Source organism: Lepus europaeus, chromosome 20 (assembly GCF_033115175.1).
Source record: "Lepus europaeus isolate LE1 chromosome 20, mLepTim1.pri, whole genome shotgun sequence".
Lineage (NCBI taxonomy): Eukaryota > Metazoa > Chordata > Mammalia > Lagomorpha > Leporidae > Lepus > Lepus europaeus.
Genome location: NC_084846.1, coordinates 11,906,892 through 11,931,476, shown reverse-complemented (window position 1 = coordinate 11,931,476; position 24,585 = coordinate 11,906,892). Strand labels below are relative to the sequence as shown.

The 24,585-nt window shown below is 52.9% G+C and overlaps 1 protein-coding gene across 5 annotated transcripts; it reads right to left on the bottom strand.

Annotated features, from left to right (window-relative positions):
• Positions 1-310: 310 nt before the first annotated feature.
• Positions 311-21,146, bottom strand: LOC133749049 (cytochrome P450 4F3-like). 5 transcript variants are annotated; one of them, XM_062178163.1, is made up of 13 exons: positions 21,035-21,123; positions 20,525-20,723; positions 16,908-17,052; positions 14,316-14,369; positions 14,096-14,223; positions 12,960-13,081; positions 11,510-11,780; positions 11,223-11,289; positions 10,386-10,515; positions 2,193-2,326; positions 2,017-2,081; positions 1,808-1,890; positions 311-901 (listed from the first exon to the last, which is right to left on the bottom strand). In XM_062178163.1, exons 2-13 carry the CDS (start codon positions 20,720-20,722, stop codon positions 682-684), a joined length of 1,617 nt encoding a protein of 538 aa, XP_062034147.1. In that variant the 5' UTR covers position 20,723; positions 21,035-21,123; the 3' UTR covers positions 311-681. The 5 variants fall into 5 exon arrangements, with proteins under 5 accessions (XP_062034147.1, XP_062034148.1, XP_062034151.1 ...); XM_062178164.1 differs by having other exon boundaries at positions 14,316-14,363; XM_062178165.1 differs by lacking the exon at positions 311-901 and adding an exon at positions 910-1,211.
• Between the last annotated feature and the right edge of the window lie 3,439 nt (positions 21,147-24,585).

The following is a 24,585-nucleotide window of genomic DNA, read 5'->3' as shown; positions in this document are numbered from 1 at the left end:
AAAAAAAAAAAAAAAAGTCTGAGGGTGGCGGTCATGAAAGAAATTCACAGGGTGAGACGTGTGGACTTGTGGACTTGGTGGTCAGGGAGGGACTGCCCAAGAGGTGACCTTGGAGCAGAAACGGGGTGGGGAGGAGGAGAGGAGAGGAGAGAGGGGCTGTGGATAGGAGCCGCCCCTCCTCACCACCCCATCAGAAGCCACAATAAGCTCTGGCTGAGCCATCGGATGTCCCAGAAGCAGGACTCCATCCCCAGTCCTGAGTGAACGGTGGGCAGAAATCACAGGCAGTGAAACAGACACGGATTCTGCAGCCACCACGCACGGTCTGTTTATTTAGTAACCATAGCAACACTGAACCGCACCTTGCCCTAGGGAGACTCAGGGTTAGGATGATTGGCAGGCAGCGCTACAGTGAGCCTGCTTCTGAGACTGGGAGCCGCCAGTATCCCCTATGCTCATTCTAAACGCGGTCCCTCTCCTGCTCTAACACCTCCCCTGGCTCCCTAGCGCCTGTGGGGCAAAGTCCATGCCAGGGCTCGGGAAGAGCCCGTCATCAGCATGGTGAGTGAGGGGCCTGTACCCAACCAGAGAGACCCGAGCCTCGCCCAGGTCCAACACCTAGGTCCCTGCAGTGCCCCCTGCTGGCTCCCAGCAAGGCTCAGGCAGAGGAGACAGCACAGTTTATTCCCGGGATTGTGCTAAGGCGGATGCGTGGGCTCGGGTGGAGCCCAGGCCTGCGCTCAGCGGCTCCACCCGCAGCCAGAGGCCGCCCTCGGCGCGCAGGATCAGCTCCGGCTTCCTGCGCGGCTCAGTGCTGTCTGGGAGGACGCGGAAGCGCAGCAGGGTGAGCGCCAGTGCCACCTTCATCTCGGCCATGGCGAAAGACTGCCCGATGCAGTTCCTGCGGGCGAGACCGGGCTGAGACCGCGCCCCGGGACCTCGGCCAGGGACCCCGCCCCACCTGCCCAGCCTGGGGGATACAGGAGGGGGCTACCCGTGCCTGGGACCCGCTGCGGGCTTGTGCATCCCTGACCCAGCCCCCAACTCAGATCAGTGGACCGCGAGGGGACGCTGACTGCGCCCAGGACCCTCTCCCACACCCTGGGGGATCCTTGAGGCAGAGAAGGGGGCTCACCTTGTCTGGGACCCCAACCTCAAGGGAGTTCCCATATCACCCTTGGCTGGCTGCGACCTTAGCCCCCAGCTCAGACCTGTAGCCGGAGGTGGGGGCTCTGACTGTGCCCAGCACCACCAATCCTCATGGCCTGGGCCCTAGCCCCACCTTGAGGATGAATAAGCTTGCTGGGATTCCCCTGTGGGCCTGGTCCCCCGAGCCTGGTCCACACTCCCGTCCTTTTGCTCAGACGCCTCCCATGGCTCCCTACCGCCTACTGGGAAGAGCCCACCACCAGCGTGGGGAGCCTGTGCCCAGAGGGAGAGGCGCTCAGGGTTCGAGCTCAGAAACCCCAGTCCCGCCATGCCCGTCACGCCCACTCACCCACCAGCCCCGCCCCTCCTGCCACGCCCACTCCCCCAGTTCCGCCTCCATTCCCCACGCCCACTCCCGGGGGTCCCCGGCGGCTCCCCAGTGCCCCCTGCTGGCTTTCACCGAGACTTAGGCAAAGGGGAGGGCATAGCAAGGCAAATGGGGAAGGGACTGTGGGCCCACCCTTTCCCCAGGATCTTATTAAACCTCTGAGCCCCTGAAACAGGCGGCCCCAGGCCGGGCGTCATGGGGGGGTCTCTGACGAGGCCGCCTCCTGTACCACCATCACTCCAGCCCCACCTGTGACCGCCCCTCTCTCACCTGGGCCCGGCCGAGAAGGGGATGAAAGCCAGCGGAGACCTCTCCTGGTCGTTTTCTGGGTCGAAGCGGGAGGGGTCATAGACCTGGGAGTGAGGGCGGAGCAGGGCTGCTGGGTGAGGTCTCCCAGGACACCCAGTCTTGACTTCCTGCATTGAGACCCCTACCCCCACCCTTGGGCCCCGGGAATGCAGGAGGGGCAGGGGCAGCACCTCAGGGTCCCGCCACACCGAGGGGTTGTGATGAATCCCGAAGATGCTGATGGCACAGACGTTGCCTGTTGTGGGGAACGGGGTGTGGGAGGGGCAGTCAGGGCAAAGTCTGCGGCTGCCGGCGGGATCCCCTTCCCGCCCCGCCCCGAAGGCGCCCCCTACTGGTGTGCAGGCACCTTTGGGGATGACCCGGCCGTCAGGGAGCGCCACGTCCTGGGTGCAGCAGCGGGAGATGACCGTGACCGGGGGGTGCAGCCGCAGGCTCTCCTTGATGCACATGGTGAGGAAGGGCAGCTGGGCCAGGTCGTCCCTGAGGGAACCCATTTTCAACAGTTACCCAGGGAGCAGAAAACCAGAGACTTCCCCAGCCCAGCTGCTGCCCCCCTGAGACCCTCTCCCTCACCTCCCCCTGCCCCGAGATTCAGTCTTTCCCCCCCAACACACACACACACACACACAGGCAGACAGTGAGAGAGAGAGAGAGAGAGAGAGAGGTCTTCCTTTTTCCGTTGGTTCACCCCCCAAGTGGCCGCTATGGCCGGCGCGTTGCAGCCAGCGCGCTGCACTGATCCAAAGCCAGGAGCCAGGTGCTTCTCCTGGTCTTCCATGGGGTGCAGGGCCCAAAGACCTGGGCCATCCTCCACTGCACTCCAGGGCCACAGCAGAGAACTAGACTGGAAGAGGAGCAACCGGGACAGAATCCAGTGGCCCGACCGGGACTAGAACCCGGGTTGCTGGTGCCACAGGCAGAGGATTAGCCTATTGAGCCGTGGCGCCGGCCCAAAATTCAGTCTTGCAACATCCTCAACCACAGGTGCACCAGATGTGGAAGCATGAGAAAAATCGAAGGCACAAAAGCACTAGAAGAAAAGCTTAGCCCAGGATTATTTATTTATTTATTTTAAAGATTTATCTATTTATTTATTTATTTATTTGAAAGTCAGAGTTACTCAGAGAGAGGAGAGGCAGAGAGAGAGAGAGGTCTTCCATCCAATGGTTCACTCCCCAATTGGCTGCAATGGCCAGAGCTATGAGGCCATCTTCTACTGCTTTCCCAGGCCATAGTCGAGAGCTGGATGGGAAGAGGAGCAGCTGGGTCTTGAACTGGCACCCATATGGGATGCCAGCGCTTCAGGCCAGGGCATTAACCCGCTGCACCACAGCACCAGCCCCCATCCCCCCCCCCCCAGATTTTTTAGGAACATTTCTGAGCAAAACACAAGGATGCCCGGGGGAGATTTTCCATGAAGAGATCATGAGGTGACCTGAATGAATTAGTCACACTCTAGGGTGAGATGACCTAATATTAGAAATGTGTCTGTTATTTCTAAGTTAGTCTACATATCCAATGCAATTCGATAAAGGTCTAGCTGGATATTTTTTAGTGTGTGGTCATTAATAATGCAATTACAGGACTCAGTTTGTCAGTTGCTAGATCAGCTTAAAAATTAAAGTGGAAGGGCCAGCAGTGTTTTAAGCCACCACCTGTGACATCAGTAGCCCATATCAGAGCACTGGTTGGAGCCCAGGCTGCTCCACTTCCAATTCAGCACCCTGAATTGGGAAAACAGTGAGAGATGGCCCCCTGACACAGATGGGATACCCAGATAGAGTCCCAGGCTCCTGGCTTCTGCCCAGTCCAACATCAACTGGCCGCTGTGGCCATTTGTGGTGTGAACCAAAAGATGAAAGATCTCTTCACTCTGCCTTTCAAATAAGCAAATCTTTTTCAACTTTTTAAAATTGAAATGGAAGGAAAGGGAACACAATTTACTAGATATTTTAAACTGTTACAAAGTTTAATTACAGTTTCCTGCCCACTCAAACCTGGGAAGCAGTGGTGATGGCTCAAGTGTTTGGGTCCCTGCCACCACTCACATGAGAGAAACAAATTGAGTTCCTGGCTTTCTGCTTCAGCCTGGTCCAGACTAGGCTGTTTGGGCATTTGGGGAATAAACCAGCAGGTATAAGAACTCTCTCTCTCTCTCGGCCGGTGCCATGGCTCAATAGGCTAATCCTCTGCCTGCGGCGCCAGCACCCTGGGTTCTAGTCCCGGTCGGGGCGCCGGATTCTGTCCTAGTTGCTCCTCTTCCTGTCCAGCTCTCTGCTGTGGCCCAGGAGTGCAGTGGAAGATGGCCCGAGTGCTTGGGCCCTGCACCTGCATGGGAGACCAGGAGGAAGTACTTGGCTCCTGGCTTCGGATCGGCACAGCGCTAGCCTTAGCGGCCACTTGGGGGGTGAACCAACGGAAGGAAGATCTTTCTTTCTGTCTCTCTCTCTCTCTCACTGTCCACTCTGCCTGTAAAAAAAAAAATGAAGAACTCTCTCTCTCTCTCTCTCTCTCTCTCTCTCTTTTTCTCCCCCCTCCCCCTCTCTTCTCCTTCTCCCTCACTCTCTCCCTCTCCCTTTAAAAATAATTAAAAATTATTTTTTAAAATTTCTTAAAGTGGGGCTAGCACTGTGGCATAGCAGGTAAAGCCACTGCCTGCAGTACCCACATCCCATATGGGCACCGGTTCGAGTACTGGCTGCTCTACTTCCAACCCAGCTCTCTGCTATTGCCTGGGAAAGCAGTGGAAGATGGCCCAAGTCCTTGGGCCCCTACACCCATGTGGGAGACCTGGAAGAATCTTCTGGCTTCTTCCTGGCTTGAATTAGCCCAGCTTCGGCCATTGCAGCCATTTGGGGAGTGAACCAGCAGATGCAAGACTCTCTCTCTGTCTCTCCCTCTCTCTGTATGTAACCCTGCCTCTCAAATGACTAAATAAATCTTTTTTTTAAAAGTAGAAATTCTTAAAATGTCAAAAGTATAAACTGTAAGACCAAAAAGACAACAAATAGGCAGGACAATTAAGGATTTCTGGGTCATAGGGGATACCATAGGTCAAGTTAGCATTCAGATAAGAGACTTAAATACGTCTGCAATAAATACATAGATCTGAAACACTGTCTTGAATAGACAAGGAATTCCTACAAATCCATAAGAGAAAGGGCAAATGATAAAAGTAGAGGCAAATAGTATGATGCAGGGTTTCACAGAAGCTCAAACCAGCTCTCTGCTAATGCATCTGGGAAATCAGTGGAAAATGGCCCAAGTGCTTGGGTTCCTACACTCATGTGGGAGACCAGGATGAAGCTCCTGGCTCCTGGCTTTGATCTGGCCCAGCATTGGACATTGTGGCCATTTGGGGGGTGAACCAGCAGATAGAAGATCTCTCAATCTCCCTCCCCCTCCCCCTCCCCCTCCCTCTCCCTCGCCCCCCCTTCCCCCTCCCCCTCTCCCTCTCTCTCCCCCTCTCCGTCTCCCTCCCCTTCCCCCTCCCCCTCTCCCTCTCCCTCTCCTTCTCCCCTTCCTCTCACCTTTCCTTCCTCCCTCTCTCTTCCCCTCCTCCTCCTCCTCCTCTCCCTCTCCCTCTCTGTAACTCTGCCTCTAAAATAAATAAATATTTAAAAGAATGCAAGCAAAACATTATAAAAGCAAAATATTGAAAAAGGATCAACTTTGTCAAAAATGACAGTGTTTTCAGAGGTAGGCATTTGGCCCAGCACTGAAGCTGCCAACTCAGATGCCTGTGTCTCACATCAGAATCCCTGGGCTGGATACCTGGGTCCACTCCCGATTCCAGCATCCTGGTAAACCAGACTCTGGGAGGCAGCAGTGATGATGGCTCAAGTGCCTGAGTTCCTGCCACCCATGTGGGAGACCTGGATGGAGTTTCTGGTTCCTGGCTTCAGCCCAACCTAGTCCTGGACACTGTGGGCATTTGAGGAGTGGATCAGCAGATGGGAAGCTCACTGTGTATCTCTATATCTCTATTTCTCTCTATCTCTACCAATCTCTCCCTCCATCTATCTCTATTTCTATCTCTCTTTATCTCCTTATCCCTATCTCTAACTATATCCATCTCTCTCTATCCCTATCTCTATCTCTATATCTCTTTGTCTCTTTCTCTATCTCTATTTTTCCCTCTCTATCTCTCCATCTTCTATCTGTCCTTATCTCTCTCTGTGTCTCTCTCTACTTCTATCTCTATATCTATTTCTATATCTCTATATCTCTGCCTCTAATCCTCTATATATGTATCTATTTCTATCTATATCTTTATATATCTATCTGTATATACCTCGATCTTTCTATCTCTATCTTGATCTCGACCTATCTCTATATCTGTATCCCTCTATGTCTTTCTCTATCTCTACCTCTGTTTCTCCCTCTTTCTCACCTTTTGGCTTTCTGCCTCTCAAATAAACCATGTTTCCAATAAAATGAAAAGAAGCCTTCCTGTGTTTATGGATGACAATATAAACAAGTAGAACAGAATGAAGTCCAGAGATGAAATCAAATATATATGTAAAGTTGGATTATTGTGAAGCTGCAAATATTTAGGATCATAAGACAACTACAAAAAAATAATTTCTGTTGGGGCAATCAATTAGATATTTAGGGGGAGGGAAGATTGCTACATTCATTCTTGAACCAACAGAAAGAAAAAAAATAAAATATAGGGGCTGACACTGTGGCATAGTGGATAAAGCTGCTGCCTGCAGTGCCGGCATCCCATATGGGCACCGGTTCAAGACCTGGCTGCTCCACTTTCAATCCAGCTCTCTGCTATGGCCTGTGAAAGCAGTAGAAGATGGATCAAGTCCTTAGGCCCCTGCATGAGAGACCTGAAAGAAGCTCCAGGCTCCTGGCTTTGGGTTGGTTCATCTCTGGCCATTGTGGCCATTTGGGGAATGAACCAGGGGATGGAAGACCTCTCTCTGTGTGTCTCTCTGCCTCTCCTTCTCTCTCTCTCTCTTCCTCTCTTGCCTTTCAAATAAATAAATAAATATTAAAAATAAATGAAAACATCTTGAGGCCCAACCATCATCTGTGTGCTTGGAACATATCGCCGGTTGCACAGAGACCAAGAGAAGGAAAAGATGAGCCAGGAGAGAGAGACCGTGAGCAGATTGCCATGGGTGCAGACCTCCCACTGTTTGGAAGGACAGAAGCAACCCCAACAGCCAGGACTGGTCCAGGCAGAAGCCAGGAGCCAGGAGCTCCATCTAGATCTCCCCCGTGGGTGTAGGGGCCCAAGCACCTGGGCCATCCACCACTGCTTTCCCAATCACACTAGCAGGGAGCTGGATCAGAAGTGGAGCAGTCAGGACTCGAACCAGTGACAACATGGGTGCCAGCATCAGAGTCGGTGGCTTAACCCGCTGTGCCATTACACCAGCCTCAGTGCTTAATCTTTTAAAGTTGGGAGAATCACAGTATCTCTTTACTTCACAGAGCTGCCTTGCTGGGCAAAATAAAGCCTTGAAGCTGAGGGTACTAACTCCAAGATGTTGGGCTGAACCAATGTCCCCTTCTCCATCAACAATCCCTGCCCAGAATCTGAGACCTGGGCCCCCCACGTCCGTGGTTCACCCCATCAGCTTGCTGCTATAGACACAGAGAGGTACTCAGGAATGACCTGCCCTCTCCCCTGGACAAACACCTCCCATGGCTCCCGATCTCCCTCCTGAGATAATCATGGATTTAATTTTAAAGAAAAAAAAAAACTTGTTGGAGAGCACATTTGACCAAGAGTTGAGACACCCGTGTCCCTCATCACAGCACCTGGGTTTTATTCCCAGCTCCGCTCTCTGACCCCAGACCGCTGCTAAAGCACACTCTGGGAGGCAGCAGACGAGAGCTGAGGTATCTGAGTCCCTGCCGCTGACATGGGAGAGCTACATTGAGTTCTTGGATTCTGGCTTTGACCTGGCCCTAACCCAGCTGTTGAGGGCATTTGGGGAATGAACCAGTGATTAGAAGTTCTCTCTCTCTCTCTCTCTCTCTCTCTCTCTCTCTCTCTCTCTATCATCTCTATCTCTATCTCTATCTCTATCTCTCTCCCCCTATCCAAAAAAGATTTTTTAAAGATTTCGTTCTTTAAAAGGCAGTGACGCCGACGCCGTGGCCCAACAGGCTAATCCTCCGCCTGCGGCGCCAGCACACCAGTTTCTAGTCCCAGTCGGGGCGCCGGATTCTATCCCGGTTGCCCCTCTTCCAGGCCAGCTCTTTGCTGTGGCCCGGGAGTGCAGTGGAGGATGGCCCAAGTGCTTGGGTCCTGCACCCCATGGGAGACCAGGAGAAGCACCTGGCTCCTGGATTCAGATCAGTGCGGTGGGCCAGCAGCAGCGTGCCAGCCGCAGCAGCCATTGGAGGGTGAACCAACAGCAAGGGAAGACCTTTCTCTCTGTCTCTCTCTGTACACTCTGCCTGTCAAAAATAAAAAAAAAAAATTAAAAAAAGACAGTGACAAAGAGAGGTCTCCCATCAAGTGGTTCACTCCCCAGATGCCTGCAACAGCCAGGAGCAAGAAACTCCATCCAGGGTCTCCCATAGGAGTGGCAAGGACCCAAGCACTTGGGCTATAATTTGCTGCCTTCCCAGGCACATTAACAGGGAGCAGGAGGGGAGGCTGAAGAGTGGCCAGGACTCCAACAGATGCCAGTGACTCAAAGTGGTGGCTTAACCCTCCGCACCTCAATGCCCACGCTTTAAAAAAATTTTTTTTAGAGAAAGAATTTGCAATGCAGCTCCAAGGAGTGCATTTAGCTGTCAGCCTCCTGCTGTCAGGCCAGTGGGCACTGCTGCCACATGCAAGTCCAGGCCACACCTGGACAGCCCCAGCTAATGCCTGCCCAGAGGCTGCCTCTCTGCCCACCCTTATCTTTCGTCTCATGTCATCCTGCAAAGGACTTGAGCTGACACAGCCCAGGTGAAAATCCAAATTCTTAGCACAGAGCATACTAACAAGGCAGCTCCAGCCTCACTGGGATCCTTTCTGCTCCCCACATTGTGCTTTGCACAAGGATTCGGCCTCAGTGATCTCCCCTCACCCCCTGTCTCATACACACACACATCCTGGCTTCACACACCTGTCTCCTTCCCCTGAAGCACTGACCGATGCCCACATACATTCTGTGGCCAACTTGTGTTCCTGTCTCACTTGCTGGCCTGGTCTCCCTTTCTTTCTGTCCCAGTTTTGTCCGTGTGGGATTGAAACTGAACTGGACACTGGGCGTGGAAAGAGCAAGCAGAGTGGATGTGACTACTGACTGAAGAGATGGATGACTTCCACCCACCAAAACATCCGTGGACCCTTGGAATCGACCACCAGCTGGGAGTGGAAGGGAAGAACATGGGGCCAGTGATGTGGTGTAACAGGTGAAGCTACCGTCTACAGCTCCTGCATCCCATATGGCACCAGTTCGAGTCTCAGCTGCTCCATTTCAGATCCAGCTCCCTGCAAATGTGCCTGGGAAAGCAGCAGAGGATGTCCCAAGTCCTTGGGACCCCTTCCACCTGTGTAGGAGACCTGGAAGAAGCTCCAGGATCTTGGTTTTGGACTGGCCCAGCTCTAGCTGCTGCAGCCATCTGGAAAGTGAACCAGGGGCCAGGGCTGTGGCGCAGCGGGTTAAAGCCCCAGACTGCAGTGCCAGCATTCCATATGGGCTCTGGTTCAAGTCCCGGCTGCTCCACTTCTGATCCAGCTCTATACTATGGCCTGGGAAAGCAGTAGAAGATGGCCCAGGTCCTTGGGCCCCTGCACCTATGTGGGAGACCTGGAAGAAGCTCTTGGCTCCTGGCTCCTGACTCCTAGCTTCAGATCAGCTCAGCTCTGGCCATGTGGTCATTTGGGGAGTGAACCACAGGAATGGAAGATATCTCTCTCTCTCTCTCTCTCTCTCTCTCTCTCTCTCTCTCTCTCCAACTCTGCCTTTAATATAAATAAAATAAAGCTTTCAAAAAAAGTGAAAAGGAGAATGGAAGATCTCTCTCCCTCTCTATCTCTCTCTCTCTTCTCTCTTCTCTCTTTCTCTCTCTCTCTCTCTCCCTGCCTTTCAAATAAATAAGTAAATCTTTTTAAAATAGAAATAAAGGGAAGGATGAAGATTATGGAGAGTGGGGGAAGGTCACAAGAGAAGTGCAACTTTTGGCAGAAAAGCAAGGGTATGGAGCAGCTGTCTGCTTGGTGAATCCCAGCTGGGTGCCACTTAACTCCACACACAATGCCGCTAATTCTCCAGAGCCCTGTGCGAAGGACATTTTCCCACTCACAGAAGAGAAATGTGGTTCAGAAAAGGAAGTTGTGTTACTGATGTCACCTAGCAAATCAGTGGGGATATTAGTATGAATTCCAAGTCCTTCTGTTCCCCAAACCCTGCAACTTTACCACTGCTGTCCAGGTTCAGTAGCATACCCTGACCTGGGCCCTACTCCTATTCCCATGAGGCAAGAATGGCAGAATTTACAGAGAGAACTTCCGCCTGCCCCACCTGGCAAGCAAAGTCAGTGAGAGGAATGGGCCAGGAGGACCTGCACTCACCATTCAATGTCCTGAGGCTCCCGGTCCCTCAGGAGCTCTTGTACTTCCTTACGGCAGCGCTCCTGATACTCCGGGTGCCTCGCGAGGTTGTACAGGACCCAGGAGAGACCACTGGCTGTGGTGTCATGGCCTGAGAGGCAGCCGAACATGCTTGAGGACCCCAGGGTGGATGGAGGGTAGGGGACACACAGATCCAGCGCCCAAGACAGGGAGGACCCCAGGGTGAATGGGAGGAGGGAATACATTGATCCAGTGCCCAAGGCATGGAGGACCCCAGGGTGGATGGGAGGGTGGAGTCAGACTGACCCAACGCCCAAGGCACAGAGAACCCCAGGGTGGGTGGAGAGTAGGGGTCAGACTGACCCAACGCCCAAGGCACAGAGAACCCCAGGGTGGGTGGAGGCCGGGGGTCAGACTCATCCAGCAGCCAAGGCACAGAGAACCCCAGGGTGGATGGAAGGTGGGGGACACATGGATCTAGCACCCAAGGTAGGGAGGACCCCAGGGTGAGTGGAGGGTGGGGGACAGACTGACCCAGCACCCAAGGTAGGAAGGACCCCAGGGTGAGTGGAGGGTGGGGGGCAGACTGACCCAGCACCCAAGGCAGGGAGAACCCCAGGGTGGATGGAAGGTGGGGGACACATGGATCCAGTGCCCAAGGCAGGGAGAACCCCAGGGTGGATGGAGGCTGGGGGACAGACAGACCCAGCGCCCAAGACAGGGAGGACCCCAGGGTGGGTGGGAGGATGGGACATACAGATCCAGGCTCCACCCACCATGTGCCTGGGATGGAAAGACCCCTGCCTCTACTGCAGTCCCACACACCGGGACCCTCACCCCCAAACATGAAGGTATCTGCCTCTGCCCGTATATCCTCATCTGATAACTTCTTTCCATCTTCACCCTGGCAATAAAGCAAAGACTGCGAATCACACCAGCTCTGTTGGCACCTGAGTCAGCTCCTTTTGTGATTGCCAGGTATCCTTTCACAGAGTTACCTCCAAAACCCACCCACCACTCCCTTCCTCATCCACCTTCCTTTGGGTCAAGCTCAAGTTCTCTGATCCCACCTCTAACACCAGAGTCTGTGCTACCTCTCCAACCCGGACCCCAGAGGAGCCCACCTTGCTTAGAAGGAGAACATCGATGAAGTCCAAAGTCTTGGACTTGGCCTTGGCCTTGAGGAAGTCATCCACATCCTGGCTAGCCAGAGCCTGGCGCCGCTCCTGGATGACAGCGTCCGTGAAGCTGTGCACCAGGTCACAGGCCTTGCGAAAGCGCCACCCGTCGGGGGTCAGGTAGTACAAGAAGTCCATGAACAGGAAAATCTGCTGATTCCGTTTCACTATGAGACTGCTGAGCTCCAGGATGGCGGCGATATAGTCACTGGGGTTCCTGCAGGGCCAGGCCAGAGAGAGAAGCAGTTCCTTGATGTGCTTGAAGCCCTGGAAACACCTCCCGACGAGAATCCCAGCACTGCTCCTTCCAGAAATGGCATCATTTCAATGCACTTCTCCCCAGGTCTCCAAAGCAGAGCCTTGGGGTCACTTCATCTCCTCTCTCTCTCTCCCTTCCCTCACCAGCTGGTCCTGCCTACTCTGCCTTGCTTTCTTCCAAATCCAATTGGTTTTCTCCACCAAGCTCACAGCTCCTCCTACCCTTGCATCCCACGTCTCCAAGACACTCTGCTCTCTAGGGAAAGAGAAATGTCCAAGTTCAGCACTGCTCAAATCCCTTCCACGGCTTCCCAGAACCCTCAAGACCAAATTCACTCTACTTCTGGCTAACTTTTCCATGTCCTTGAGATCTAGACACTGGGGCCGGTGCTGTGGTGTAGTGGGTAAAGCCACCACCTGCAGTGCCAGCATCCCATATGGGCACCCGTTCAAGTCCCCGCTGCTCCATTTCCAATTCAACTCCCTGCTAATGCGCCTGGGAAAGCAGCAGAGGATGGTCCAAGTGCTTGGGCCCCTGTACCCATGTAGAAGACCAAGAAGCAGCTCCTGGCTCCTGGCTCCTGGCTGCTGGCTTTGGCCTGGCCCAGCCCTGACTGTTGCAGTCATTTGGAAAGTGAACCATCAAATTGAAAATCAATCTCTCTCTCTCTCTCTCTCTCTCTCTCTCTCTCTCTCTCCCTCTCCCTCTCCCTCTCCCTCCCCCTCTCCTCCCACTCCCTCTCCCCCTCCCTCTCCCTCTCCATCATCAAATTGAGAATCAATCTCTCTCTCCCCCTCCCCTCTCCCTCCTCCTCCCCCTCCCCTCCCCTCTCCCTCTCCCTCCCCCTCTCCCTCCTCCTCTCCCTCCCACTCTCCCTCTCCCTCTCTGTAACTCTGACACTGCCAACCCCTGCCCATCTCACACACACACTGCTCATCCTAGCATTCCAATCTTCACTCAAACGTTTCTGCCTACCTGGAAGGACCACCCTTTCTCTCTCCCCTTCCCTGTCCTTCAACATCCACATCTGACCCACCTCCTCCAGGAAGTCTCTCCTGGTTGCTGGACTGTCCTCTCTCCCCTACCTGCTCCCTTGGGCCCACCATACAAGTTCCCTGGCCGTGGGCAATGACTCACTCCTGACAATTGCTGTCAAAGCTGAAGATGCATTTCTGCAGGCTGTCCAAGGTCATGAGGCTGATGTGTTCAAACATGTCCAGACGGGCACTGCCCGCTGAGGCCAGGCGCTGCCATTTGTCCTGGCCAGAGAAGAAGAGAGAGGCAGGGCTGGGCTCTGGTTCTCCTGAGCCCTACTCCAATACCAAACAACAAGATGGACACTCCCACCCAGAGCCAGCCTTTGTTCCTCTGCCCCAAAACACCCAAAGGAATGACCAGGTTCGAATGGATGGGAGTGGAAGCTGTTAACTATTCAGACATGAATACACACAAGGCTTGGAGTCAGCAGACCTGGGTCCCAGTCCCAGCTCTGCCTCCTATGCCCTGTGAGCCCTTAGTGGACTCACTGCCCTCCCGGGGGTCCCACCTGTCAAGGTGACCTGCTTTGGTGTCAGATAACCCAGGTGAAAATACCTGCTCTGCCACTCCTACCTTGGATGAACTTGGGTAAACTCCCTTAACCTCCGTGACCCTCAATGTCGTCCTAACTTGCGCCTCACAGCATTTTGAAAATGGCATTGCACAGTGTATGTACTGAATGAGCACACCGCTTCTGCTAAACACCAAGTGCCCGGAGAGGGGGTGTGACCCAGCCACTTGCTGTGCTAGTTCCAAAAACTAAACCTTTGGAGGCCCTGAGCACTGCCTCTCTTGGAATTCAACCTCTGCCATTGCTCCCCAGCCCTCCTGGAGGCTGAGAGATAAACGAATGCATCCACTTGGCCCTCCAAGACCAGTCAGAGCTGAAAGAGTATGTTGTGCAGAAATAGTTTCCATGCAATGCTAACAGCTACTATGCACTGTTCAACACGACTATCTTGAGTTTGCAAGGCTTTCCCTGAGAGAGACGTATGCCTTCTATGCACCAACTGTTGCAGGAATCTGACTCCATGGCATCACCTTGACCATCGCCCCCCTTAAGTAGGGGAGCACCTTTCCCATTTCTCAGATGGGTACACTGAGGCTCAGAAAGCCACAGCCATGGCCCCAAAGCCACTCTCCCCCACCTGCCATCAGAGCCATGGCTCCAGAGCAGGTGTGTGTGAAGCCACTCCCCCTCCCCACCCCCTGGTCTACAGGCCCAGGGGACTCACATGCATGATGCATGCACTCTTGCTGAAAATCTTCACATAGGGCTTCAGGATGTTGAAGTGGAAGGCCGGCGTCAGCATGCGACGATGCCTGCTCCACTTGTCACCGGCGCTCAGCAAAAGCCCATCCCCTAGGAGGGCAGCCATGGGCAATGGGCAAGATCATCACCTTCCCCTGACTCCCAAGGGTGGCCCCCAACCCTCTCCACCTGCAGTGACTCACCCAGCCACGGTTTCAAGAAGCCGTAGAAGTCCATATTCTTAGACACAGCTGCAGCTGACACAAACAACGACAATCAGGGGCCATGAAGGGGGAGGGGAGGGACTGGGTGAGGGTGGGGCTCCCAGCCAGAGGTCTGCACTTCCTCCCTCCAAACCCCATATAGCAGGAAGGGGACCAAAGGGCAGAGTAAGAAGGAAGGGGAGGGAAGGTGAGCAGAGACCAGACCAGGGTGTAGCAGCACAGGAAAGCAAAGGCACATGCTGACATGGCCCAATATGCCCCTAGCACACGTGGACACTCCTCCCACACAGTCCAACATGCATTACAACTCTAAGAAGAGCATGGCACTCAGAGAACGCCTTTACCCAGACTAAGGACACCTGGCTAGCTCAGCACTCTCTGATACATCCTGACATGCACCTGGGGCATGTGACCTGGCCTCAACACGCACTAACATGTCCTGACATGGTCACCACAAAAATGACCTGCTCAGACATGACACACATGCTCTGACATGGACCCAGGACCAGATGCCGTGACCTCAGCATCCTGCACAGACATGAGAATTTAAATGTGGAGCTTGGAGAGCTTGGGGGGCTTGGGGGCTAGTGTTATAGCACAGTGGGTTGAATGCCACCTGTGATACTGGCATCCCATATGGACACCAGTTCAAGTCCCGGCTGCTCTACTTCCCATCCAACTGCCTGCTGCATGGGAAAACAGTGGAATTTGGCCTGGCCTGGTCCTTGGGCCCCTGCACCCACATGGGAGACCTGGATGAAGCTCCTGGCTCCTCCTTTTGGCCTAGAGAATGAACCAGTAGGTGGAAGATATTTCCCTCTCTCTCTTTCTCTCTCCCTCTCTCTCTCTCTCTCTAACTTTGCCTTTCAAATAAATAAAATCTTTAGGGAAAAAAAATCTCACAGTTCTTGCTTTTCTTTCTTTTCTTTAAAAGAAAAGTGTTGCTTGGGAGTTGACATTTGCTCCTGAGTTCAGATGCCTGGGTCCCACCTCACAGAGCCTGGGTTCGATTCCCAGCTCTGTCTTCTGACTCCAGCTTCCTGCTAATGCAGACCCTGGGAGGCAATGGTGATGGCTCCAGTGACCAGGTCCCTGCCACCCATATGGGCAACCTGGATTGGGTTCTTGCCTCCTGGATTCAGCTGTAGTCCAGCCCCGGCTATTATGCACATGCAAGGAGCATATCTCTGTGTATGTCTTCCCCTCAAATAAACTTTATTTATTTACCTAGTTGTTTGAAAAGCAGGACAACACAGAGTTGCATAGGTCTTCAAGTCACTGGTTCACTCCCCAAATGGCCACAACTCCCAGGGATGGGCCAGACCAAAGCCAGGAGCCAAGAACTCCATCCTGGTCTCCCACATGGGGAGCTGGGGCCCAAGCATACTGTCCAACATCTGCTGCTTTCCCAGGCGCACTGGCAGGAAGCTGGATCAGAAGTGGAGCAGCCAGGACTCAAATTAGCACTCTGCTACAGCATGCCATCATTACAAGCAGAGGTTTAACCCACTGCACCCAAATGCCAGCCCCACAAATCATTTTTTTAACTTTACTGGTCCCATGAATGTCCAAGGGGTTAACCCAAATTCCCCAGTGTCCTCCTCCTCCTCTCCACACTGAGCATGAAGTGTGTGGGGTCAGGGGCTCCTCTGTCCTTAACAAGAATGGAGGATGCTGCCTCCATGCTGCTCACACACCATGAGGAGATGCTGTTGCTTCATCTAGCCACCAGGGAAGCACCCAGGACTGACCAGACACTGCTGGCCTCTCTGATCTTCCCCCTCCATACTCTGGACAGCCCCTCCTTCCCAAATCACCTTCCAGTTTAAGGTTCCTCCCATCAGAAGCAGCTGGGGCAGCCAAGAGTGCCCAGAATGCAGAGGGAGGCCTTGGGACGCTGTGTGACCTTGACAAGTTATGGTGCCTGCCTGTGCCTCAGCATCCTTGCTCGAGAGCTGCCCACTTGACAGGGAGGCTGTGATGAGTGGACACTGTGCCTCTTCTCTTGGAATCCACATCCACTCCTCAGCCACTCACGGTGCCAACAGTTGAGAGAGTGGTCTTGCCACCCACCCTGGCTCCAGAGCTGAGCCCATGACCTTAATCTTCAGCAATCACAGGGATTAATATGAGGAACTGATCCTGGGGCCCTGTGTAGGTGAGTTTAAGGAACTCCAAGGACTTTTCCTGGAGCTCCAGGGAATTCTTCTTGGGGGTTGGGCTTCTGCGCTCTGTCAAACAGCAGGAGACAGAATCCCTCACCGAGGGAAACAAACTAAGAGAGGTAGACTTGCAGTGGCATGATTGGTTTGAACAGCTGCATCCAATGTGCCTGAAGACCACCCTCCCTGGACCACAAAGGGTCCAGTTTCCATCACTCACGCTGCAAGAGAGATCAGCAGCCAGAGAGCCAGGCCTCTTCAGAGTCACCCAGCAGAGACATGGTGTTGGCTGTTGCTACCCATTTGCATGCTCAGCCTGGCCTGCCCAGGGATGGAATGGCTGGGAACAGAGGAAGGGAAGAAACTGCGGGGTTGGGGTTGGGGGTTGTGCACCTGCAAGGAGAGATACCTGGGGCCTGGAGCAGAGGGGCGACGAAGTTAGGGTGCACGAGCCGCAGGATGGGGTAGAGGGGCCCGAACCACCACAGGTGCACATCCCGGAAGTGGTAGGCTAGCTCCTCCACCAGCTGCATGCCTTCTTCGTTGCCCTGTGCCTGCGGAGGGGCAAGGCTGAGGCCAGGCCTGGCTGGGGGTCTTGGATGCTCCTGCAGCACCCTCCTCTCACCTCCTCCCTCCCCCTCACCCCTTCTGTCAGGATGACTGGGATGTAGCTTCTGCTGAGTCAGCTTCTCTCTGTTGTTTAGGTATATAATTACAGACAGATGATAGATAGATAATAGATAATTAGGTAACTGGTTAAATAACTGTATCGATAGGTAGATAAACAGATGGCTGGATGGGGCCAGCTCCGTGGCTCAACAGGCTAATCCTCCACCTTGCAGCGCCGGCACACCGGGTTCTAGTCCCGGTTGGGGCGCCGGATTCTATCCCGGTTGCCCCTCTTCCAGGACAGCTCTCTGCTATGGCCTGGGAAGGCAGTGGAGGATGGCCCAAGTGCTTGGGCCCTGCACCTGCATGGGAGACCAGGAGAAGCACCTGGCTCCTGGCTTCGGATCAGCGCAGTGCGCCGGCCGCAGCGGCCATTGGAAGGTGAACCAATGGCAAAAAGGAAGACCTTTCTCTCTGTCTCTCTCTCTCACTATCCACTCTGCCTGTCAAAAAAATTTTAAAAATTAAAAAATTAAAAAAATAAAAACAGATGGCTGGATGGAAAGATGATTGATAGCTAGCTAATTAGATTGATAAATAGATAATTAGATGATAGATTTGGATGGATAGATGCAAAGTTGATAATTAGATAATTAAATAGGTATGTAAATGCATAATTAGATGACTAAATAACTATATATAGGTAGATTTGGATGGATGTACTGATGGAAAAATGATTGAGAGATAGATAATTAGAGAGATAGGTATATAGATAATTGAAATGAAATAACTATATATAGGTAGATTTGGATGGATGGAAAGTGATAGATAATTAGATAGATAAATAATCATTATAAATAATTAGATAGATAAATAATTAGATAGATAAATGAATGGTTGTTCAATTGATCAAGTGAACCAACGGAAAAAGGAAGACTCTTCTCTCTGTCTCTCTCTCACTGTCCACTCTGCCTGTCAAAAAAAAAGATGATAGGTAGATAACAGATACATTTATAGATCATAGCTCATGAGTAGGTAGGTAAATGATTAGATAGCTATGTAGATAGATGATAGATGGATGGATAGATGATTAGATAGTTATATAGGTATATGGCTAGATAGGGATTGATTGACAGAAACAGATATCTATAGATGAAAGAGATGAGAGACTGGTGTTAAAATGGATAAACAGCCAAGGCTACACAGGAGCAATAGCACAGATAGAAATGGATACAAGTGTATGTGTGTGTGTTTGTCTGTGTTTTACGCCCTATTTATCTGTCTCCATCTTTCCCTCCTATCTCTATGTATACACCTCTTCCTTTGTTGGGATCTTTCTGTCTCTCTCCGTCTTTGACTCTCCATCTCCTCTTTGTCTCTGCCCTCGCCAACATGCTCCATCTCCACTCAGGGGGAATTCATAGCTAATCTCACCCACACCACTTCCTTCCTTACCCCCACCCAATTTAGCACAGCCCCTAGCTCTGTCCCAGAATCTCCCCCAAGCTTTGCAGCAAACAAGCTTGGGGTCAGGGTGGAGGGGGCATATCCCCAGGCTTGGCCTCCAGCTCAAAGGAAAAGTAAACTTGGAATTCACTTCTGGAGAAAGCTGATGGCCAACATGGGAGCTGGAGTCCTTGGTAAGGAAGTGAGGAGAGAGAGAGAGAGAGAGAGAGAGAGATATGAGGGGTGAGGACCCCAGGGATCCCACATGGAAAGTCAGGGAGACTGGAGGAGATCAAGAGAGAGTGGTGCCCTCTTCCCAGAAGAATTGAGTAGCCACTGGGATGTGGTCAAGATAGGGCTGGGAGTTGTCCTGGGGATTTGGTGGAGACTGGCGTTCATGGCCATCTCAATTACATTTGGTGGGGGTGGGGACTTCGGGATGAGTGAGCAGAGGAACAGAGTGAAAATGAGCCTTTGTCCAGGAGGAGCTGCCCAAGCAGGCAGGTGGGAGGTGCTGGCGCGGACTGCAGCACGTCGGAGGCAGGTGGGTAGAGTTTCCACGTCACCTCACCCTGTCCACCCCATGTCCTGTTTTGTGACCTTCCTCAGCAACACTGTGCATGTGACATCAGAGAACATGGCTGGTTGGGTTCATCCAAGACCCCAAAAGGAAGGCCAATTGGCATTGAATCAAGGGCAAGAAGCTAAACCACACGTAGCCAAGGAAGGAGCCCTGGAGGGAAGCTGGTGGGCTAGGCTATGGAGCGGGCTGAGACCCCTGAGGTCCCGTGAGAGCAGACGAGGCAAACAAGAACCCTGCAAGGAGTGGTTGTGTTGAGAGAAGGCAGCACCGGAAACCAATGGCATCGGAAGTGGCACCCCTCCAGGTGGTGTCAAAGTCCCAGGTGGTGTCGAAGTCCCAGGTATGATTCTGGCTACAGAGAGCCCAGGGAGCATGGGGAGTGGTGAGCAAGGAGCTCCCCACCCCACCCCATGCAACTCTAAGATGTTTGTCCATCAGGGTACAGGCCAGAGGGATCCCTTCAGAATGGCAAAATGGTCAACTCTTACCCAGTTTGGGAAATGGCACCATTGATACATCTTGGAGGCAAAAAGTCAGACATCAAAAAGCACAAAAAGAGGAAAAGAGGGTGGGGGTGGGGGAGACTGCCCACCCCTCTCTCCCCACCCAGCTGTACCCTTGCAGGTGGGGCATGGGTGGCACAGCTCATTTTTGTGGGGAAGCAACAGCTTAGCGATGTAGACACACATCTGCGGCCAACAGACATAGGCCCAGGTATGGAGCGGGATCCTGCAAAAAGCTCATGACGAGATCAGGTATCAGGCTGTGGGCTGGCAGGGGGTTCCCCATTGTGTGCATTTTTTTGTAAAGATTTATTTTATTTATATGAAAGGCAGAGTGACGGAGAGATGGGGCATGGGAGGGGGGCAGAAAACAGAGAAACAGAAAGATCTTCCATTACTGGTTCACTCCCCCCCCCCCCAAAACAGCTGCAATGGCAGATTGACTAAGGCCAGCCAGGAGCTCCATCTGGGTCTCCTATATGCATGACAGGGGCCCAAGGACTTGGGCAATCATCTGCTGCCTTCCTATGCACATTAACAGGAGGCTGGATCGGAAGCGGGGCAGCCAGGGACAGGACCCAGCACCCCTGCTGCTGTCTCAGGAGGCAGCTTAACCTGCTGTGCCACAACGTCGGCACTCCCGCCCCTGCCACCCCTGCCTGCTGCTGTGGGCATTCATGTGATAGGAAGGAGACCAAAACAGGCTTGGGGGCAGGGAGCAGACGGGGAAGAGAAAAGAAGAGGAAGACCACAGGGCGTGGGGTAGACAGAGAGGAGCGGGACAGATCCATTGCTTCCCTGTTCCTCTGTCCTAAACCCCAGCTCCCCGAGCCTCATTCCCAGCCCCTCAGGGGACTCCATCCACCCAAGGCAAGCCTCACTCACCAGGCCCAGGTGACCCAGGAACCAGTTCCGTTTCGGAGGCTGAGAGAAGCATCGGAGGCGACAGCAGTTGTCATAGAAGGCGTAAGTCCAGCTCAGGATGCGGGCCAAAAGCCAGGAGGCACCAATTAGCAACAGGAGCAGCCACGGGGAGGCTGCCCAGGGCCCCAGTCCCAGCCAAGACAGGCTCAGCTGCAGCATCCTACAGGGTGGGTGGGACAGGAGAATTCCTTAGGGAGCACAGGAGCCCAGTGGAGAGGGGCAGGGAGGGAGGAGAGCAAAGAAGGCCGGGCAGGAGGCGCTCAAGAGGAAGAAGCAGGGAGAGGGAGAGAGATTAGAATACAGAAGACAGGCCCAACTTGATCACAGCAAAGTGGCCAGGGCTCTGTTCTCCGGAAGCCCTGAGTCTGGGGGTGGGGGAACCGGCCAACTCGCTCCCAACCAGAAGCAACGCCCGGCTCTCGGCCAGGCAGCCAGGTCCACTCCACTCCCACCTCTCCCCCAGTCTGGCACCTTCTTGCAAGGAGCGCTTTGTCTCCAGTAAACTGTTCTTCCACCTCTCCCCCACGACGATATCTCTATCTCGGCTCCAGGCCTCTGATCCTAGGAAGTCTGTGCACCACGGCGGGGCTCGGTGGGCGGGGCTAGGCTGCAGCCACCAATCCTGGAAGGTCTGGCTGTCTCCTCCCAGCCCTGGGCAGGTGGCCAAGCTGTGGGGGCGGGGCCAGCTGTGTGTGTGTGTGTGTGTGTCACCGGCTCCTCAGGGCAGAATCTGCTCAAAGCAGGGCGAAGGTGACATCTGGGCCCCCAAGTTGGCAACTACCCCTGTAGGACCAAAACCAGGGAGCAGCTAACAAAAGCATGAACTGGAGACGGTGCAGGTGTCCAGTGGGCATGGCCAAAGGGAACCTTGTCTTGGAAGCTCTGCAGAGCATGGGCTGGGAAGACACAGAGCACTGCAAGCCTCGGTCCAGATCCCCCCACCTCCACCCCACTCCAGCACGCACCCAGAACTTGGCAGGAGTTCAAGTCCTGCCCCCAGGCAGCCCAAGGTTCAGTTTGAAGACATTGACTGTTGGGAGTTGGAACAAAGACTCCAGCCTCACTTGGGGCTGCCTGGGCTGGAGCAAAAGCAGACATTCAGAGATCAGAGGATGAACAGAGGTGTGTGCAGAGGGGGTCTCAACTAAGGGGGCTGTGCACAAACAGGGAACCATGAGTGGGGGCTTCTTTCTGCCTGTTGGTGGCACCTGCCTTTCCTAGATTCCATCTCCCACCTTGGGTCTCAAAGAGGGTCCCATCTTGTCCAAATGCCGCCTTGAATTCCCCTACGGGGTGGTCTTATCCCCCTTCTATGGTCTCCCCCAAGAAACAGGTGAGTGTGAAGGCTGGGGCTTGTGCTGGGAGAGAGCTGGGGGAGACATTCTTCTTGCAGCAGGCAGAATGCTGGAGAGAGAGCAAGACTTTGCTTCTGCCCGTGCCCATGTGACTCTCAGTCCTGCATGATGGTCTAACTTCTGGTTCTAGAAAATCCTGGAGCCCTCCACCCTAAAAAGCAAGAATCAGCCACACAGTGACTGATGAAAAAAAAATATTACCCAACATCACGCCAGGTCAACACCACCACCAACTTGAAACCTGCATGAGCAGATTTGGAGCAAAAAAGCAGAGATGGAGGGATGAGTTTTGGGAGGAGTGGTGAAGACGCCACTTGGGCCAGCTGTGTGGCCATCTAGGAGGGCCTGGGTTGGAGTAGTCCTGGCTTCTTTCCCGTGTGGACCCTGGGAGGCGGTGATTGAGAGATGAGTGATGGCTCAAGTACGTAGGTCCCTTCTACCTACACAGAGACCTGGACTGAGTGAATTCCTGGCTCCTGACTTTAGCCTGGCCCAGCCCCAGTTGCTACGGGCATTTAAGGAGAGAACCAGAAAGATGGGAGATCGCTCTTTCTCTCTCCCTTTCTGTTTATTAGCGATTATTGTTTGCAAAGTCTATCCTGACCACCCCAAGCTATAGAGGGGAGACTCCACAAGTGGACCTCCAGGAAGTATAGAGTTATAAACCAAGAAGTTGTTTCTTTCTTTGTCCTGCTTACAGGCCAGACAGAAGATGGCAACCATGCCTTGGCTACAGATCCTGGCTACAGTATCCAATTCTGGGAGATCCTGGCTACAGTATCCACTTCTCTCCTCAAACACCAATGTACCTGTTGCTGCGAAAATGTCTTTTCCATCCCCAAGGGTATTTCAAAAAGTGCATGCAAAATGTTCTTTATGAAAAAAAAAATCTGTATGGCTTTTAATTGTTTGCATCAAAATAAACTTTCTCTCTGTTTTTTTTTAAGATTTATTTATTTATTTGAAAGTCAGAGTTACGCAGAGAGAGAAGAGACAGAGAGTCTCCCCAACTTGCAGCAACAGCCACAGCTGCTCTGATCCAAAGGCAGGAGCCAGGAGCTTCTTCCGGGTCTCCTACGCAGGTGCAGGGGCCCAAGGACTTGGGCCATCTTCTACTGCTTTCCCAGGCCACAGCAAGGAGTTGGACTGGAAGTGGAGCAGCCAAGATTCAAACCGGTGCCCATATGGGATGCTGGCACTGCAGGTGGTGACTTAACCCACTATACCACAACGCAGGCCCCCACTTTCTCTTTCAATTGCATCTTCCATGAACTGTTCTTCAAAGTCCACTTGTGTAAGATACATATGTTTAGATAAAGGTAGAATATTATTTTGGTTTGAATATGATGGCCCTCCAGGGGTTAATGTGCCAAAGGTTTAATCTCCAGGTGCTGTGTTGAGTCCTTTAAATCCTGTCCTTTTCAACCAAATGGATGCAACAGGACACCATTATACTTAATGAAATAAGCCAGTCCCCAAAAGACAAATACCACATGTTCTCCCTGATCTGCGGTAACTAATAGAGTACCAAAAATGTAATGTATAGGAGTGAAATAGACACTTTGAGATTCGATGATTTGTTTACAGCCCTTGTCTCTACTGTGAAGGAACAGTTTTTTTTTCTTCTTCTTCTTCCTGTTTTTTGAACTCTTAGTGTGTGGTTAATCTGAGGAGTATAAAGTAAACTGAAAATAGATCATTGTAAAAATTAGGAGAGGGAATAAGAGAGGAAGGAGGAGGAAGGGTGGGAGTGTGGGAGAGAGGGTAGGGTAGGAAGAATCACTGTGTTCCTAAATCTGTATATGTAAAATACATGAAATTTGTGTACCTTAGATAAAAATTTTGTAAAGATTTATTTATTTACTTGAAAGGCAGAGTTACAGAGAGGCAGAGGCGGGGGATGGGAGGGGTCTTCCATCCGCTGGTTCACTCCCCAGATGACCACAATGGTAGGGGCTGCACAGATCCAAACTCAGGAGCTAGGAGGTTCTTCTGGGTCTCCCACGTGGGTTCAGGGGCCCAAGGATTTGGGCCATCTTCTACTGCTTTCCCGGGACATACCAAAGAGCCGGATCGGAAGTAGAGCAGCCGGGATTCAAACCAGCACCCATATGAGATGCCGGCACTGTATGTGGTGGCTTTACCCACTACACCACAGCTTCAGTCCCCAATAAAAATTTTTTAAAAAAAGAAGTAGGGCTTAGTGGAAGGAGATTATAGTGATGGGACCTTTAAGAGGTGGGGCTTAGCACGAGGGGCGTGGTCCTCAACAAGGATTCCTGCCCCTCTCTGGGAGTTAGCTCCTTGGATACTGGATTGTTATAAAACACCAAGACTGGGGGCAAGGAGTTTGTCCTAGCGGCAACCACCCTACCTGGGCTGCCCGCCTCCCATAGCTGAGTCCCAGCACTGCTCCTTGTCTGCTGGCCACCCAAGGAGGCAGCGGTCAGAACTCAGGTACGTGAGTCTCTGCCACCCTGGTGGGAGACCCCAGCTGAGCTCCTGGCTCTTGTTTTGAGCCTGGCAGCCCAGCCGCAGATGTTCGGCGAGTATTTGGGAAAGACAGCCAGCGTTAAGTGAGCTGCGTGGACGGGGAGCAGTGGCTCGGACACACACCCACATGCACACACGCAAGCGTGCACACAGCTGCAGGTGTGTGGGAGCCTG